Consider the following 15,438-nt stretch of genomic DNA (forward strand, 5'->3'; position numbering starts at 1 on the left):
AACTGTGAAAACCACAGCGTCAAGGTGAAACTGTGAAAACCACAGCGTCAAGGTGAAACTGTGAAAACCACAGCGTCAAAGTGAAACTGTGAAAACCACAGCGTCAAAGTGAAACTGTGAAAACCACAGCGTCAAAGTGAAACTGTGAAAACTAAAGTGTCAGGATGGTGGAAGAATACAAAATTTCAGGCATTACCTCTCACCTCGGGCAATGCAGTCGTCAACAGCCTTCAGTTAATGACAGAGCAGTAGTGTTTGTGTAGATTTGTCAGCGCTATCAGAGAAGCTACACTTTGTGAAGTAACTGCAGGAATCAATATGGGATGTATAATAAATGTACAATTACACTGGGGCGGCAAAATTTGGTGTTAAATGCCTATGGTAGCAGACTACCAATGCGAGTGCCTTTGCTATCACCACATCACCTGCAGTGCCTCTCCTGGGTTCAGGACTGTATTGGTTGGACCCTAGATCACTGGAAAACCGTTAACTGGTCAGATGAGTCCCAATTTTAGGTGGTAAGAGCTTATGGTAGGGTTTGAGTGTGGTGCAGGTTCCATAAAGCCATGGACCCGAGTTTTCAACAAGGCACTGTGCAAGCTGGTGGCTGCTCCGTAATTGTGTGGAGTGTGTTTACATGGAGTCTACTAGGTCCTCTGGTCCAACTGAATGAATCACTGTGCTGAAATGGTTGTAGTCACCTACTTGGAGATCATTTGCAACCATTCATGGACTTCATGTTCTCAAATAACAATGTGTCATGTCACCAGGCTACAACTGTTTGCGACTGGTTTCAAGAACATGCTGGAAATGTGAGTGAATGATTTGGCCACCCTCATTGCCCAACATTAATTCCACTGAATATTTATGGGGCATAATCTAGCTGTCAGCTTGCACACAAAATCATGCACCAGCAATGCTTTTGCAATTATAGATGGCTGTATAGGCAGCATGGCTCAATATTTCTGCAGGGGACTTCCAATGACTTGCAGGCTCCATGCCACGACAAGTTGCTGCACTATGCTGGGCATGATGAGGTCCAACACAATATTAGGGGGTATCCCATGACTTTTGCCACCTCCGTATATTATTGCACTATCTACAGTTACTCCTTTAAGGATAGCCAGTTTCACGATAAGCTATACAATAGACTGCTTCGCATTCAGTTTCGTGCCATCACATTCCATCAGTTCTCATTACCCAGTTACACCAACATGATTCTACATGCAATCCCTTAAGACTGGACACCTAGCTGAATGTCCTGCACAGTGAATGACTCCCAAGGAGTTCGCCTCTGATTTTGATGGTGTAAAGTTTTATGTCAACTGTGGCATACAACTTTTCATTCAGTGTTCATGGTGCACATTAATGGTTTGTTCTGAACATTTCTTGAATGTCGAAGATGTCAGTTTTGTGAAGTGTACCACATACATCCCACAGAAGGTTGATTTCTGCACCTCATGGACACTCATTTCTGTCACCTTCCTGATACATATGGTGAGTTATTAGCAGCTAACATTTTACCTGTCACAACTGTTAACACAACACTATCAAATAAGCCTTAATAAAGATTGAACTTGTGATTCACATTCAAGGGGTTCCTTCTAAGATTGTTTCTTGTCAAGCGGTCGAGTATGTTATCACAACCATTTACACTTCTTGTCGGCCCCTGAGCTAACTGCACCATTTGACCTTTGGACAAAGCATTTTGTACAATTTCAGGTGAAGTCTTACACATATCACAGACTTTAAACATGTATTTTCACAAACATATTGAGGGCAAATTTAAGTAACCACCAAATGCCAGGTAAGAGCTTCTTTTTGGTGAGCAATGAGGTGCCAACAGTATGGTTGCACCATTAATGTATCCTTAGAACAAGAGCCAAAAGGAACTGGTTACACCCAATGAAACACAAAATAAACCACAATTTCAATCTACATCCTACACTAACAGTGACACTAAAAGCAGGGGCAAACTTATTGCTGCAATTTCAGTGGAATTTCTGTTCATTTAGATGTTATAGCCAATTTCTCAGAAGAAGACACATTCATTTTGAAAATCTTCAGAGAAAGAAAGCATATGCAATCCAACATTCAAAGTTTTTTTTTTTTCCTTTTTTCTTCCTAGTTCAAAATGTTAAATCGTTCTAATGCTCGAATTACAAGCAAGCATTTGCTGAGTATTATATCAGACTTGTGTCTACATTAGCAAGCCATAACTTAATGATTTTTATAATTGAAACTAATTTTATTATATTATGCATGGGGACAATTTAAAAACATTTTTTTTTTTTTTTTTTTTTTTTTTTTGCTTAGTACAATTCAGAAGGATAGAAATACAATACGTTGGGTGACTGTGGAGGGTAAGTGAGGGAGACTGAAAGACTGAGTAGCGTGATTGGTCAGAAAAAAGAAAGAAAATAGAACAAAAATAGCAAGCGATGTGAGGGGCCAGGCTAGCGGGACAAAGGCAAATTGTGGGAGACGGCGAGTTGCATGGGAGGTGGGTGAGAGGTGAATGGCGAGAGGCATGGGGAAGGAGGAGGAGAAGAGAGGGGGAGGAGGAGGAGGTGAGAAGAACAAGCTGCACAGGGTAAGGCAGGTTGGAGACTTTGGTGAGTGGCCACAAGAGTGAAAAGTGCAGGCAAGTGAAGTGATGGTAGGGCTGCAGTAAGAGGAGAGTCACACAGTTGTTCATATAGAGCAAGGTATTTAAAATCCTCTTTTACACTCACAAATGTCTAGACAACTTGTTTTAGATGTTTGTTAATCAGCTGACCAATAAAAACATCAGATTGGTGATCACATGTTGGCTTATCTTGTCCATTAAAGTTCATAATTTGTTTTTGTTTTAATCTAGCTGAACGTAATATATTTTATTTCCATTACAATCATTCTACCTCCTTCCTATACTCAGCGGTTTACTCTTTTAATGATTATATACATATTCTGGCTTACATGTTTTGTTTTGTTGCTGTCAACAATAAAATTATATTTTATTACAGATCTTTTTTCTCAAGAGGAACCGGATGCCCAGGCTCTTCTTGTAAGGCTGAGTATAAATAGTCTATGCTGTTTAATATGTCAAAGAGGAAATTCAAGGGTCAATGGAGTTCCCACAAGAAGTGAAGACAACTTAAGCCACCTCAAAAAGAGGTTCACTTAATCGGAGCAAATTTGATACAACCATGATAAGCAGATTCCCCAAATGTTGTCTGTTGCCAAAAATTGTGGCTCAATTTCATCCTAACTTGAAGACTAAAACTTTTCTTAGGAAGGCTTATAAAATCTTTCTGATTCATCTCACTAATCCAACATCTCTTGATTTTTATATCACACACAGATTACTGTGATACAGGTATGACAGTGATCACCAGACCATGCTTTGTAAACCTGGGTTTACTAAACATATTCATATATAATGGAGATCAGCCTTTCACAAAAATATTCCAAGATCCAGTTTATTATATTTAGGAGCGAAGATAAGTACAGAGAAAGTGTTAGCCATTCTCTAAATATTCTAAACAGCTGATTTCCAAAACAATATGTAAACCAGCATTTAAAATCCATCAGAAAACTCACTAAAGGTGGCATGGCCAGAACTAAAGAGTTCTAGCACTGTCTGGTGGCAGGTGCAGGGACTAGAACACTAGATGGCAGTCTGATGAGACTACCACGTGCAGTGTCAGAAGGTGGGATGTGGGGCGGAACTGGGAGCGGCAATGGAGAGGAGCAGGAAAGGGGAAAATATGGGTGGGCGCATTTGCGGACGGCATCGCACAATGAGGGTGAGGGACTGTGGAAAGGAAGGAGGTGATAGGACAGAGGGGGCAAAAACAGTTGGATGGTAGATGTGAGCTAATAGGTTACCATAGATCAGGGCTGGGAAAAACCGCTATCATATCCCTGTGGAAGTTTCCAGGTGCAAAAAATTCCCACTCCACCCACTCAGGACTTCCTTTTCCAGAGCAGGCTTGTCTTACTCCAAGCCCAGGCCACCTGTGAAAGCAGCCTTGTCATACCTGCTCTGCTTCAACTGTTGCACAGCTTTTTATAGTAGTGTGACTACCAACTAGCTATCCACCAGGATGAATGCCCACCACTAAACCGTGGCAAAGCGCACAGTACACCACCCTGTGGTACAACAGACATTTGAACATAATGTGCTTGATTTCAATGGATGCTTCACTACCCAGGTCATCTGGATCCTCCTCTCCACCACTAACTTTTCCAAATTGTGCAGATAGGAATTGTCCTTGCAACACATTCTCTGCTCTTGATATTATCTTGGCCTCAATCTACTGTCCCCACATCCACCATCCAACAGTTTCGCCCCCTCTGTCCTATCACCACCTCCCTTTCCACAGCCCCTCAGCCTCATTGTGTGCTGTCCTCCAACAACACACCCTTATCCTTTCCTCTCCCTGCCCACTCCACCACACATAACTCTTTTCTCTCCCCCCCACACACCACTATACGGCACTCTACTCTCCCACCCACACACCACCAGACAGCAGTCTTCTCTCTCCACATCATATCCTGCTGTCCCTCCCAACCCCACCTCACTTCAGATTGCTATTTATGTGACAGTCTCAATGTGGTTGGAGCTGCTGGTGGTACCTGTCATGTGTATGTGATGTGCTTATTTGTTTGTGTGTGTGTGTGTGTGTGTGTGTGTGTGTGTTTTTTTCCCTTGCTGAAGGAGGCACTGACCAAAATCTCTAAAGTGTAACAGTCTTTTCATTGTGCCGGTCTGCAAATCAATAGGCCATCTTTATGGTGAGTAGCAGTCTATCACTTTCCTAATTTTGTTGTTATTCCAACCTAGAGTTTACATTGCTTGTGACTAAGTTCTGTTCACCTACAGCTATGTCCATTAGTAACATACTTTTTACTGCAAAACTACTACATAATGATGTGGCTCTCAGATATTCAGTGAGTAAGGAAAGAGGATTATGGATGTTCATGTCACATTTATCCAAAACTAAGAAAGCAAGAAGACAGAAAAACATCAGCAACTTACATTTTTAACTTGCTCCACATAGTGTGCCGGCAGCATCACGTAGCTGTTACCACCAGATGGAAGAATAGCTGCTCCTGTAACTGTTGAAGCTTGAAGTGTTGCTACATTCTGAGCTCCTCGAAGCTGTGACACTGGAGTAGCTGCAGGAATGAGGATCCTCTGTGCAGGTTGACCAGAGGCAGGTTTTGGAACAACCTTTTCCATGTAAAAAATAAAAACATTATGTCTGTTTAAATAATACTTGGCAAAATTTAGAGTAGGAATACATTACAGTTTTTAGAGAGCAGGTTATAATAGACCCACACCCAGCGATTATCAATATTTGATTAGTAATAGTTTCATTACTTTGCACCTGCCAATCATCCATCAATCGATATCAGCTTATAATTCATGTCATACGAGAGTTATCTAGAGAATATCCTCATTACGCAATAAATAAAATAATGAAATAGTTAAAAGCATGTTTTTGACCTTCATATTATTTTCTTATATAATCACAATTTAGATTTACAAATTTATCATATTTCTGAAAGAGTTGATACATTCGCTCAGCAAAAGTTTTGCTGTCACAGCCTGTGATAGCACTTTAAAGTTCCCCAATACTACCAAAATTTCAGGAGGCAATATACACTCCTGGAAATTGAAAAAAGAACACATTGACACCGGTGTGTCAGACCCACCATACTTGCTCCGGACACTGCGAGAGGGCTGTACAAGCAATGATAACACGCACGGCACAGCGGACACACCAGGAACCGCGGTGTTGGCCGTCGAATGGCGCTAGCTGCGCAGCATTTGTGCACCGCCGCCGTCAGTGTCAGCCAGTTTGCCGTGGCATACGGAGCTCCATCGCAGTCTTTAACACTGGTAGCATGCCGCGACAGCGTGGACGTGAACCGTATGTGCAGTTGACGGACTTTGAGCGAGGGCGTATAGTGGGCATGCGGGAGGCCGGCTGGACGTACCGCCGAATTGCTCAACACGTGGGGCGTGAGGTCTCCACAGTACATCGATGTTGTCGCCAGTGGTCGGCGGAAGGTGCACGTGCCCGTCGACCTGGAACCGGACCGCAGCGAGACACGGATGCACGCCAAGACCGTAGGATCCTACGCAGTGCCGTAGGGGACCGCACCGCCACTTCCCAGCAAATTACGGACACTGTTGCTCCTGGGGTATCGGCGAGGACCATTCACAACCGTCTCCATGAAGCTGGGCTACGGTCCCGCACACCGTTAGGCCGTCTTCCGCTCACGCCCCAACATCGTGCAACCCGCCTCCAGTGGTATCGCGACAGGCGTGAATGGAGGGACGAATGGAGACGTGTCGTCTTCAGCGATGAGATTCGCTTCTGCCTTGGTGCCAATGATGGTCGTATGCGTGTTTGGCGCCGTGCAGGTGAGCGCCACAATCAGGACTGCATACGACCGAGGCACACAGGGCCAACCCCGGCATCATGGTGTGGGGAGCGATCTCCTACACTGGCCGTGCACCTCTGGGGACACTGAATAGTGCACGGTACATCCAAACCGTCATCGAACCCATCGTTCTACCATTCCTAGACCGGCAAGGGAACTTGCTGTTCCAACAGGACAATGCACGTCCGCATGTATTCCGTGCCACCCAACGTGCTCTAGAAGGTGTAAGTCAACTACCCTGGCCAGCAAGATCTCCGGATGTGTCCCCCATTGAGCATGTTTGGGACTGGATGAAGCGTCGTCTCACGCGGTCTGCACGTCCAGCACGAACGCTGGTCCAACTGAGGCGCCAGGTGGAAATGGCATGGCAAGCCGTTCCACAGGACTACATCCAGCATCTCTGCGATCGTCTCCATTGGAGAATAGCAGCCTGCATTGCTGCGAAAGGTGGATATACACTGTACTAGTGCCGACATTGTGCATGCTCTGTTGCCTGTGTCTATGTGCCTGTGGTTCTGTCAGTGTGATCATGTGATGTATCTGACCCCAAGAATGTGTCAATAAAGTTTCCCCTTCCTGGGACAATGAATTCACGGTGTTCTTATTTCAATTTCCAGGAGTGTATTTGCTCATGTGGAAATCACTTTGTTCCAAGTCTTTGCTGTAGGTGGATGTCCTGTTTGTACTGGCATAACAGTTATTGTCTTTTTCATGGAGTGTGCAGTTAAGTGCTGATGTGAAGTCACATGACAGTTTGGCGACCAAACCCGAGCATATTTTGAGCTACAACACTGTTCAACAGACTGCGAACGAGTATACTTTGGGCCATGATTTTATTGATGTGCAAGCCACCTACCACTCGAATACTGGACTCATTTCATGTGAGAACTATGTATGGATGTCTCACTACCTGTTTAAGAAACAGGTGCTTCCTTCTGGTGTTCACTTCTAGAATTAGTTCAAAAGGAATGTTGGCATATGTTACAGCTGTTGTCGCAAACGGGTGACCCAGTATGTGTTCACACTGTCTTAATTTCATCCACGTAATTGTTAGGTTTCGGTGTTTTCTGTAATTCTGCTTTAAATATGTCACGTATGTTGAGCGAGCAAGAAATTTTGGAAGCTCAAGAGGCAGAATTCTTTGATTCTGGATAGGAGAGAAAAATATCTGACTGGTAACAGTTTGAAGATAATTCATATGTGGGAAAACTGCAGTCTGCTACAATTTTTTATTGCTAATACTGTTACTACAGACACTGCTGCTGTAATTACAGTTTAGTTCTGTTTTATTTGTCTTGATCTCACCTTTGTTTTACAGATGGATCTCACGATGAATCAATATTCAACATCAGTTTCTAAGATCTGTTTGGAGAAGACGGGACAATTTAGCTGAAAAGAAACCAACTACTACCGCTCTGTTTGCCCTTTGCTTGCCAGAATACTTCAAGACTTTTCCATGATTATACTTCCTGTCACCACTATTTAAAATTTGTAATCTACCTGGAAGTAATTGTGGGCTACGACTGAAACTTAGTGCATAATAACTTACCAGAAAAAGGTCTTACAATATGAAAATTAATTAACCTACTGATTTCCAATGTTCACAAATTGAAGTCAAAGTAGACAATTTTTCTAAAAGTGGCAGAAATGGTTATTTCTGACCCACTTTTTAAAAAACAAGAGTCTGCTGCAAATTCTTATAAACTATTTTCTTTAGCAAGATGAAATTCTAAACCATCTAAAAAACCTTTATTTTATTTTGCAATGCATGCATTTAAGGTGCTAAAAACAACTTTATTCAACACTTAACTGGCATTCGGATTTAGGTTATGACATGTTCAATATGCCTGCCATCATTGGTGGTGATGTGGTGCAGACGAATAGTGAAATTCTGCGTGACTCGCTGATGTGTCTGAACATCGATGTTGTCGATGACCTCCTGAGTGGCCGTTTTCAGCTCAGCAATGGTTTTGGGGTTACTGCTTTACACCTTATCTTTAATATAGCCCCACAAACAGAAGTCGCATGTGTTCTGACCCAGATAATATGGCAGCCAATAAAGGCCAATGCCAGTGGCCTCTGGGTACCCCAGAGCCAGAATGTTGTCCCCAAAGTGCTGCTCCAGGAAATCAAAGACACTCTTACTTCAATGGAGTTGAGCTCCATCTCCAATGAAGCGCATCTTGTCAAAATTAGGGTCATTTTGGATAATGAGGGTGAAATAATCTTCCAAGACTTTCAAGTAATGTTCGGTAGTCAATCTGCCATCAAGGAAAATTGCTCCAATTATATGAATGGACATTGCACACCACAGTCACCCGTTGAGGGTGAAGAGACTTCTTGATAATGAAATGCGGATTCTCTGTCCCTCAAATGCACTAATTTTGCTTACTAACAAACCCATCCAAATGAATGTGAGCTTCATTGCTAAACCAAACCATACAGCACATACTAATTCCTGTCATTCCCTGTGACCCGTCATTCCCTGTGACCAGCTTTGCAGTCTGAACGTCCTAATGCAAACCGTTCAGAAGTTATAACTGTTTTACTTCATATATTTCAATACTTGTCATCTTGTAATAACTTACAAATACAAGGTCTTATAAAATAAAATTCCATTCCAATAGGTTACAAACTGAAGAGAAAAATGACAGTTTTTCTAAAATTGTCAGAATGGCTATTTTTCCCACTTAAAAAAAGGTCCTCCAAACTCTTTTAACTCATTTTCATTTCAAAGATCACGTTCTAGCTACTGGGTTTTGCAAAGTGAGCATATGAGGTCCTAAAATGGAACAACAAGGTGCGACAGAAATGGGCCCATATTCCACTGGCAATCAAATTAAATCCGACATCTTTTATAACGTCCTAAAATTATTTAGTGTTCTATGTGGACAACAATATCAAAAGTCCTGACAGCTAGAAAATGAGCACGAGTCAGAAAAACTGTACAGAAGAAGTTTCTCCTCCTCCCCCTCCTCTTGCTCTTTCTCCCCCCCCCCCCCCCCCCCTCTCTCTCTCTCTCTCTCTCTCTCTCTCTCTCTCTCTCTCTCTCTCTCTCTCATTTTAGACATCTCTACAGCATTCAGTTTAAAAAATTCTTTTTATAAAAAAATAAAATGGAATAAGGAAGCCAATAAAAAGAACAGTTTTCTCTTTTTTGTGGCTCTAATAATTCGAAATAATCCCATTTGGAAAGTGTGATTTTTGAGTCCTATGTTACCAAAATTTCTTCCTAAACACTCCCATTAGTGACATCATCTGGCTGGTAGTATAGTTTTCCTCATTGCATTCCACAGCAAATTAATGAAACAGGTAAGAAATTAAAGTAGCCTGAAGTACACATGGATCCTAAAAGAGGCCTCTTCTGGCTCTGGCACATCTACAAACATATGGGAATCTGCGGTAAAGAGTCATCCATAGCTGTTGTTGCACAGCTATCAGGCATGGCCATGATCATGATCATGAAGATAAGATTAGAATAATTACTGCATGCACAGAGGCATTCAAACAATCATTCTTCCCATGCTCCACATGTGAATGGAACAGGAAGAAACACTAATAACTGGTACAGTAGGAAGTACCCTCCGTCATACCCCTCACTGTGGTTTGCACAGTGTAGATGTAGAAATAAAAAGACTTACTAATAATTATCTACAACATGAATCCATTCCAAAAAAATGTCAGGAAGACTGCTGTGAATTTCATCAAAATTGACAATGTGGAACTTCTGTAAAACCTGAAGGCTACTTATATGAAGTGTGCTGCAATTGTTACACAACAATTTTACGACCTTGGTAATGCACAGTTAAATTGTGAAGTTTATAAGCAGTCTGATTCTGTAGTTACAGCAGACAAGTAAACTGAAATATGTCACAATGAGTACTGACAAGACACCCCTTTCTTGAAGTTTTTCAAGTTATTCAGACTTTATCTGACTTTCTAGTCATCAATACTTTTGATATTGCTTTCCCCAGAGAGTATTAAACAACAGTACAACATAATAAAGACATCAAATTTACTTTGGAAATGGGGCCCTTATTCCACTGGTACTCAAATCACCCCCACCTGGTCATTCTTTAGGGCCTTATACACTGAAGCACCAAAGAAACTGGTAGAGGTATGTGTATTCAGATACAGACGTATGTACGGATTACTCCTGCTACATTGGCAGGTTATCACAATTTAAGTGAGTTTGAACATGGTGCTATAGTCTGCACACGAGCGATGGGACACAGCATCTACGAAGAAGTGATCAAGTGGGGAATTTTCCCATACGACCATTTCACAAGTGTAGCATCAATATCAGGAATCCGGTAAGACATCAAATCTCTGACATTGCTGGCGCTCAAAAAAGATCCAGCTAGAACTGGATCAACGATGACTGAAGAGAATTGTTCAGTGTTACAGAAGCGCAACCCTTCCACAAACTGCTGCAGATTTCAATGCTGGGCCATCAACAAGTGTCACCATATGAACCATTCAATGAAACATCATCGATATGGACTTTTGGAGCCAAAGGCCCACTTATGTACCCTTCTGACTGCATGACACAAAGCTTTACATCTCAGCTTGGCCCGTCAACACCGACACTGCACTACTGATGACTGGAAACATGTTGCCTGGTTGGACGAGTCTTGTTTCAAATTGTATCAAGCAGATGGACATGTATGGGTATGGAGACAACTTCATGAATCCATGAACCCTGGATGTCAGCAGGGGACTGTTCAAGCTGGTGGAGTATCATCAATGGTGCGGGGCATGTGCGGTTGAAGTGATTTGCGACCCCTGATATGTCTAGTAACAACTCTGACAGGTGGCATGTATGTACGCATCCTGTCTGATCACCTGCATCCATTCATGTCCACTGAACATTCTGATGAACTTAGGCAATTCCAGCAGGACAATATGACACCCAATATGTCCAAAGCTGCTACTGAGTGGCTCCAGGAACACTCTTCTCTTCTGAGTTTAAACACTTCCACTGACCACCGAACTCCCCAAACATGAACATTATTGAGCATATCTGGGATGCATTACAACATGCTGTTCGAAAGAGATCTCCACCCCCTCGTACTCTTATGGACAGCACTGCAGGATTCATGGTGTTAATTCCCTCCAGCACTATTTCAGACATTAGTCGAGTCCATACTACATTATGTTGCAGCACTTCTGCATGCCCGCAGGTGCCCTGCACAATATTAGGCAGGTGTATCAGTTTCTTTGGCTCTTCAGTGTATACACATATTGCAAAACCATAGTTTTTAGGTGGTTTAGACATGTTCTTTCTAATGAAAATGGTTTATAGAGAATTTGTAGAAGACTCTTTCTTCAACTTTTGAGAAATCTCTTTCTATTATTTATTTGGACAAAGTTCTAAAAGCTGTAAAGACGACCAAGTTTTGTTTCTTTCAAAATACCGGAGATGACATGTTGTGAAGTTGCCAAAAAGCACACTGTTGATAGCTGCACTGTGGAGTCAAACAAATGACTATCTCTGAAAGGATTCAGTTAATAACATACTTTACCAGTGTTCATTAGGAACATGTGAGATCGTTCATACAAAATTTCATTAAAATTCGTGATTGTCATGTGGAAACCTTTACGCCATTTGTTGCTGTATGACTCACATTACTATTACAACTAAGAGAAACACAAAACATCACAACTCAAAATTTTAAATTGGGTCATTTTCAATGTCAATGGTTCACAAAGAATTGCCTCCCACAAAACTGAACAAAAGCCTGCCATTTTCTTCAAGTTTGTTTGCTTGTATGTGTATCTGTATGCTGTAACTTTCAAGAACTCTGGGAAATTACTATCCTCTAATTTACTGCTACTGTACTTGCAATGAATAATTGCAATGGTAGGTATTGTACTGCATTAAAACAGAACCAATTTCCGCTGAAAAGAAATTTGTTCCAATTTTGCCCAACAGTTACAGATCTGGCGCTGTGCGGCATCTTTTCAATGTCTCCAATGCTCATACTGAACAAGCGGCAGTTAATAATAAAATCAACATTATGCATTTCTCACTTGTCTGACCTGTTCCAGATACATTACCAACGAAAACCTTGCTATTAAGTCTTTCTTTAAAGCTCTGGATAAAGAAAGTAGCAAAAACCTTTCAGGGCTGGATTGCTGACAATTGACCGCTGCCACTGGTCAGTTGAATATCACATGGAATAAAGTAGCTATTTTGGACCCAAGTAGTACATGCATGCAAATGGGAGAATTGATGTAATTAGTGGTTATTGTAGTATGTAGGGGTGTGGGAAACATACAGACTCATTTTATACTAAATGAAGAACCTAACAAAACTTGTCAGTTTATTTGCAATGAAGAATGCTACAGTGTTTGCATTAAATTGCAGTGTTGTGCATTAAACTGCGATTCGATGGCAGAGCTTGGTAGTAGGTTTTTGCAAATTCCACAAAGCAAATGGAATGCGGGTTTAGGCAAAATGTTGATGCATCAAATATGAAGGAAAGAATTTCCATATGAGTCTACCAGAATAAATGAAACGAAAAAATGTTTCTCTTTGCGGATTATACAACAATAACCTCATATACAACATTATTTGGGTGACGGACCATATTATTTTTTGTAGTGAAACTGACAGAACACTGAATTTGTAACATTAAGCTTGTAAGATAAGATCAGTCCTCAATCTCATCACCATTTCTTCTTTTCTCCCTACAAGTAATGTTTACATACAAACTAATCTTCCATTGGCATATTTCAATTTTTTTTTTAAATTTAGTACCATTTTCAAGATAAAAACAGGAGATGTCATGAGTTTTTGCACTGACACTTGTATTTTAGGTGTCCATCTCTTCACCGCAGGTTTGTATCTTCCTTCTGAAATTCTGGAATAAGTACTGTTCAAACCATATATTTCATAAAAATTAAACATTCCGTAAAATCAAGGATAGAACATTCAGTAACCATATTATATTACATCTAGCATTGATCACAAAACATTGACCTTATTAACAGATAGAAGATAGCTATTACAGTCAGTGATTGTGGAGCAGAAAATCAATTATAATTGCTCAACAGTGGAAAGGCCTCATTTCACGCTGTTAACACAGTTACGAGCATATGGAATAAGTTCACTGATATGTGAGTGGCTAGAAGACTTCTTAAATAATAGAACCCAGTATGTTGTCCTCAACAACAAGTGTCCATTAGAGACAAGGGTATCATCAGGAGTGCCCTAGGGAATGTGATAGGACTGCTGCTGTTATCTATATACATAAATGATTTGGCAGATAGGGTGAGCAGCAATCTGCGGTTGTTTGCTCAAATTGTGGTTGTTTGCTGACAATGCTGTGGTGTATGGCAAAATGAATGGCAGCTAGCCCTAAATGTAGAAAAATTTAAGTTAATGCAGACGAGTAGGAAGAGCAAACCTGTAATGTTTGGATACAGTAATACTAGAGCCCTGCTCGACACTGTCTAGTCATTTAAATATCTGGGCATAACATTGCAAAGCGATATGAGGTGGAACGAGTAAATGAAAGCACTGTAAAGCTGCCAAAACACAATGTGGGTAAGGACCATGAAGATAATATACGAGAAATTAGGGCTCATACAGAGATGTACAGAGTCATTTTTCTCTCGCTCTATGTGTGAGTGGAACAGCAGGTGAAATGACAAATACACTATTTGATCAAAAGTATCCGGACACCTGGCTAAAAATGATTTACAAGTTCTTGGCACCATCGGTAATGCTGGAATTCAATATGGTGTTGGCCCACCCTTAGCCTTGACGACAGATTCCACTCTCGCAGGCATATGTTCATTCAGGTGCTGGAAGGTTTCTTGGGGAATGGCAGCCGATTCTCCACAGAGTGCTGCACTGAGGAGAGGTACTGATGTCGGTCGGTGATGCCTGGCATGAAGTCAGCATTCCGAACACCCCAAAAGGGTTATATATGATTCTGTGCAGGTCAGTTCATTACAGGGATGTTACTGTCATGCAACCACTCGGCCATATGCCATGCATTATGAAAAGGTGCTTCATAGTGTCAAAAGACGCAATTGCCATCCGCGAATTGCTCTTCAACAGTGGGAAGCAAGAAGGTGCCTAAAACATCATTGTATGCATGTGCTGTGATAGTGCCACGCAAAACAAGGCATGCAAGGCCCCCTCCATGAAAACACGACCACACCATAACACCACCATCTCCGAATTTTATTGTTGGCACTACACATGCTGACAGATGACACTGATCGGGCATTCGCCATACCAACACCCTGCCATCGTGCTGCCACACTGTGTACCGTGATTCATCACTCCACACAACGTTTTCCCACTTAAATCGTCCAATGTTTAAGCTCCTTACCCCAAGCGAGACGTCGTTTGGAATTTACCGGCATGAGGTGTGGCTTATCAGCAGCTGCTCGACCATGAAATCCAAATTTGCTCACCTCCCGCCTGTCATAGTACTTGCAGTGCATCCTGATGCAGTTTGGAATTCCTGTGTGATGGTCTGGATAAATGTCTGCCGATTACACATTACGACCCTCGTCAACTGTCGATCGTTTCTGTCAGTCAACAGACGAGGTAGGCCTGTATGCTTTGGCACTGTACGTGTCCCTTCACGTATCCACTTCACTATCACAACAGAAACAATGGACCCAGGGATGTTTAGGAGTGTGGAAATCTCATGTGCAGATGTATGACGCAATTGACACCCAATCACCTGACCAAGTTCGAAGTCCATGAGTTCTGCGGAGCACCCCATTCTGCTCTCTCACAATGTATAAAGGACTTCTTAGGTTGCTGACAAGGAGTACCTGGCAATAGGTGGCAGCACAATGCACCTAATATGAATTTTTAGGGGGGTGTCCGGATACTTTTGGTCACATAGTGTAGTTGTAGAGGGTACCCTCCGCCACGCACCGTATGGTGGCTTGCGGAGTATCTATGTAGATGTAGATGGCATTTGGGAACACAAAATATCTGTGGTGCATTGTAGTGAGATTTTATTAAAG

General features: G+C 41.9%; 1 protein-coding gene across 2 annotated transcripts in view; it reads right to left on the reverse strand.

Moving 5' to 3' along the window:
- LOC126329139 (protein lin-54 homolog) overlaps window positions 1–15,438 on the reverse strand; it is a 236,570-nt gene that overhangs the window by 83,696 nt on the left and 137,436 nt on the right. For both annotated transcript variants that reach the window (XM_049996128.1, XM_049996129.1), the window contains exon 7: window positions 5,024–5,218. In XM_049996128.1, the coding sequence (XP_049852085.1) occupies window positions 5,024–5,218 (195 nt within the window). The remainder of the gene's footprint in view (window positions 1–5,023; window positions 5,219–15,438) is intronic.

Source organism: Schistocerca gregaria, chromosome 2 (assembly GCF_023897955.1).
Source record: "Schistocerca gregaria isolate iqSchGreg1 chromosome 2, iqSchGreg1.2, whole genome shotgun sequence".
Lineage (NCBI taxonomy): Eukaryota > Metazoa > Arthropoda > Insecta > Orthoptera > Acrididae > Schistocerca > Schistocerca gregaria.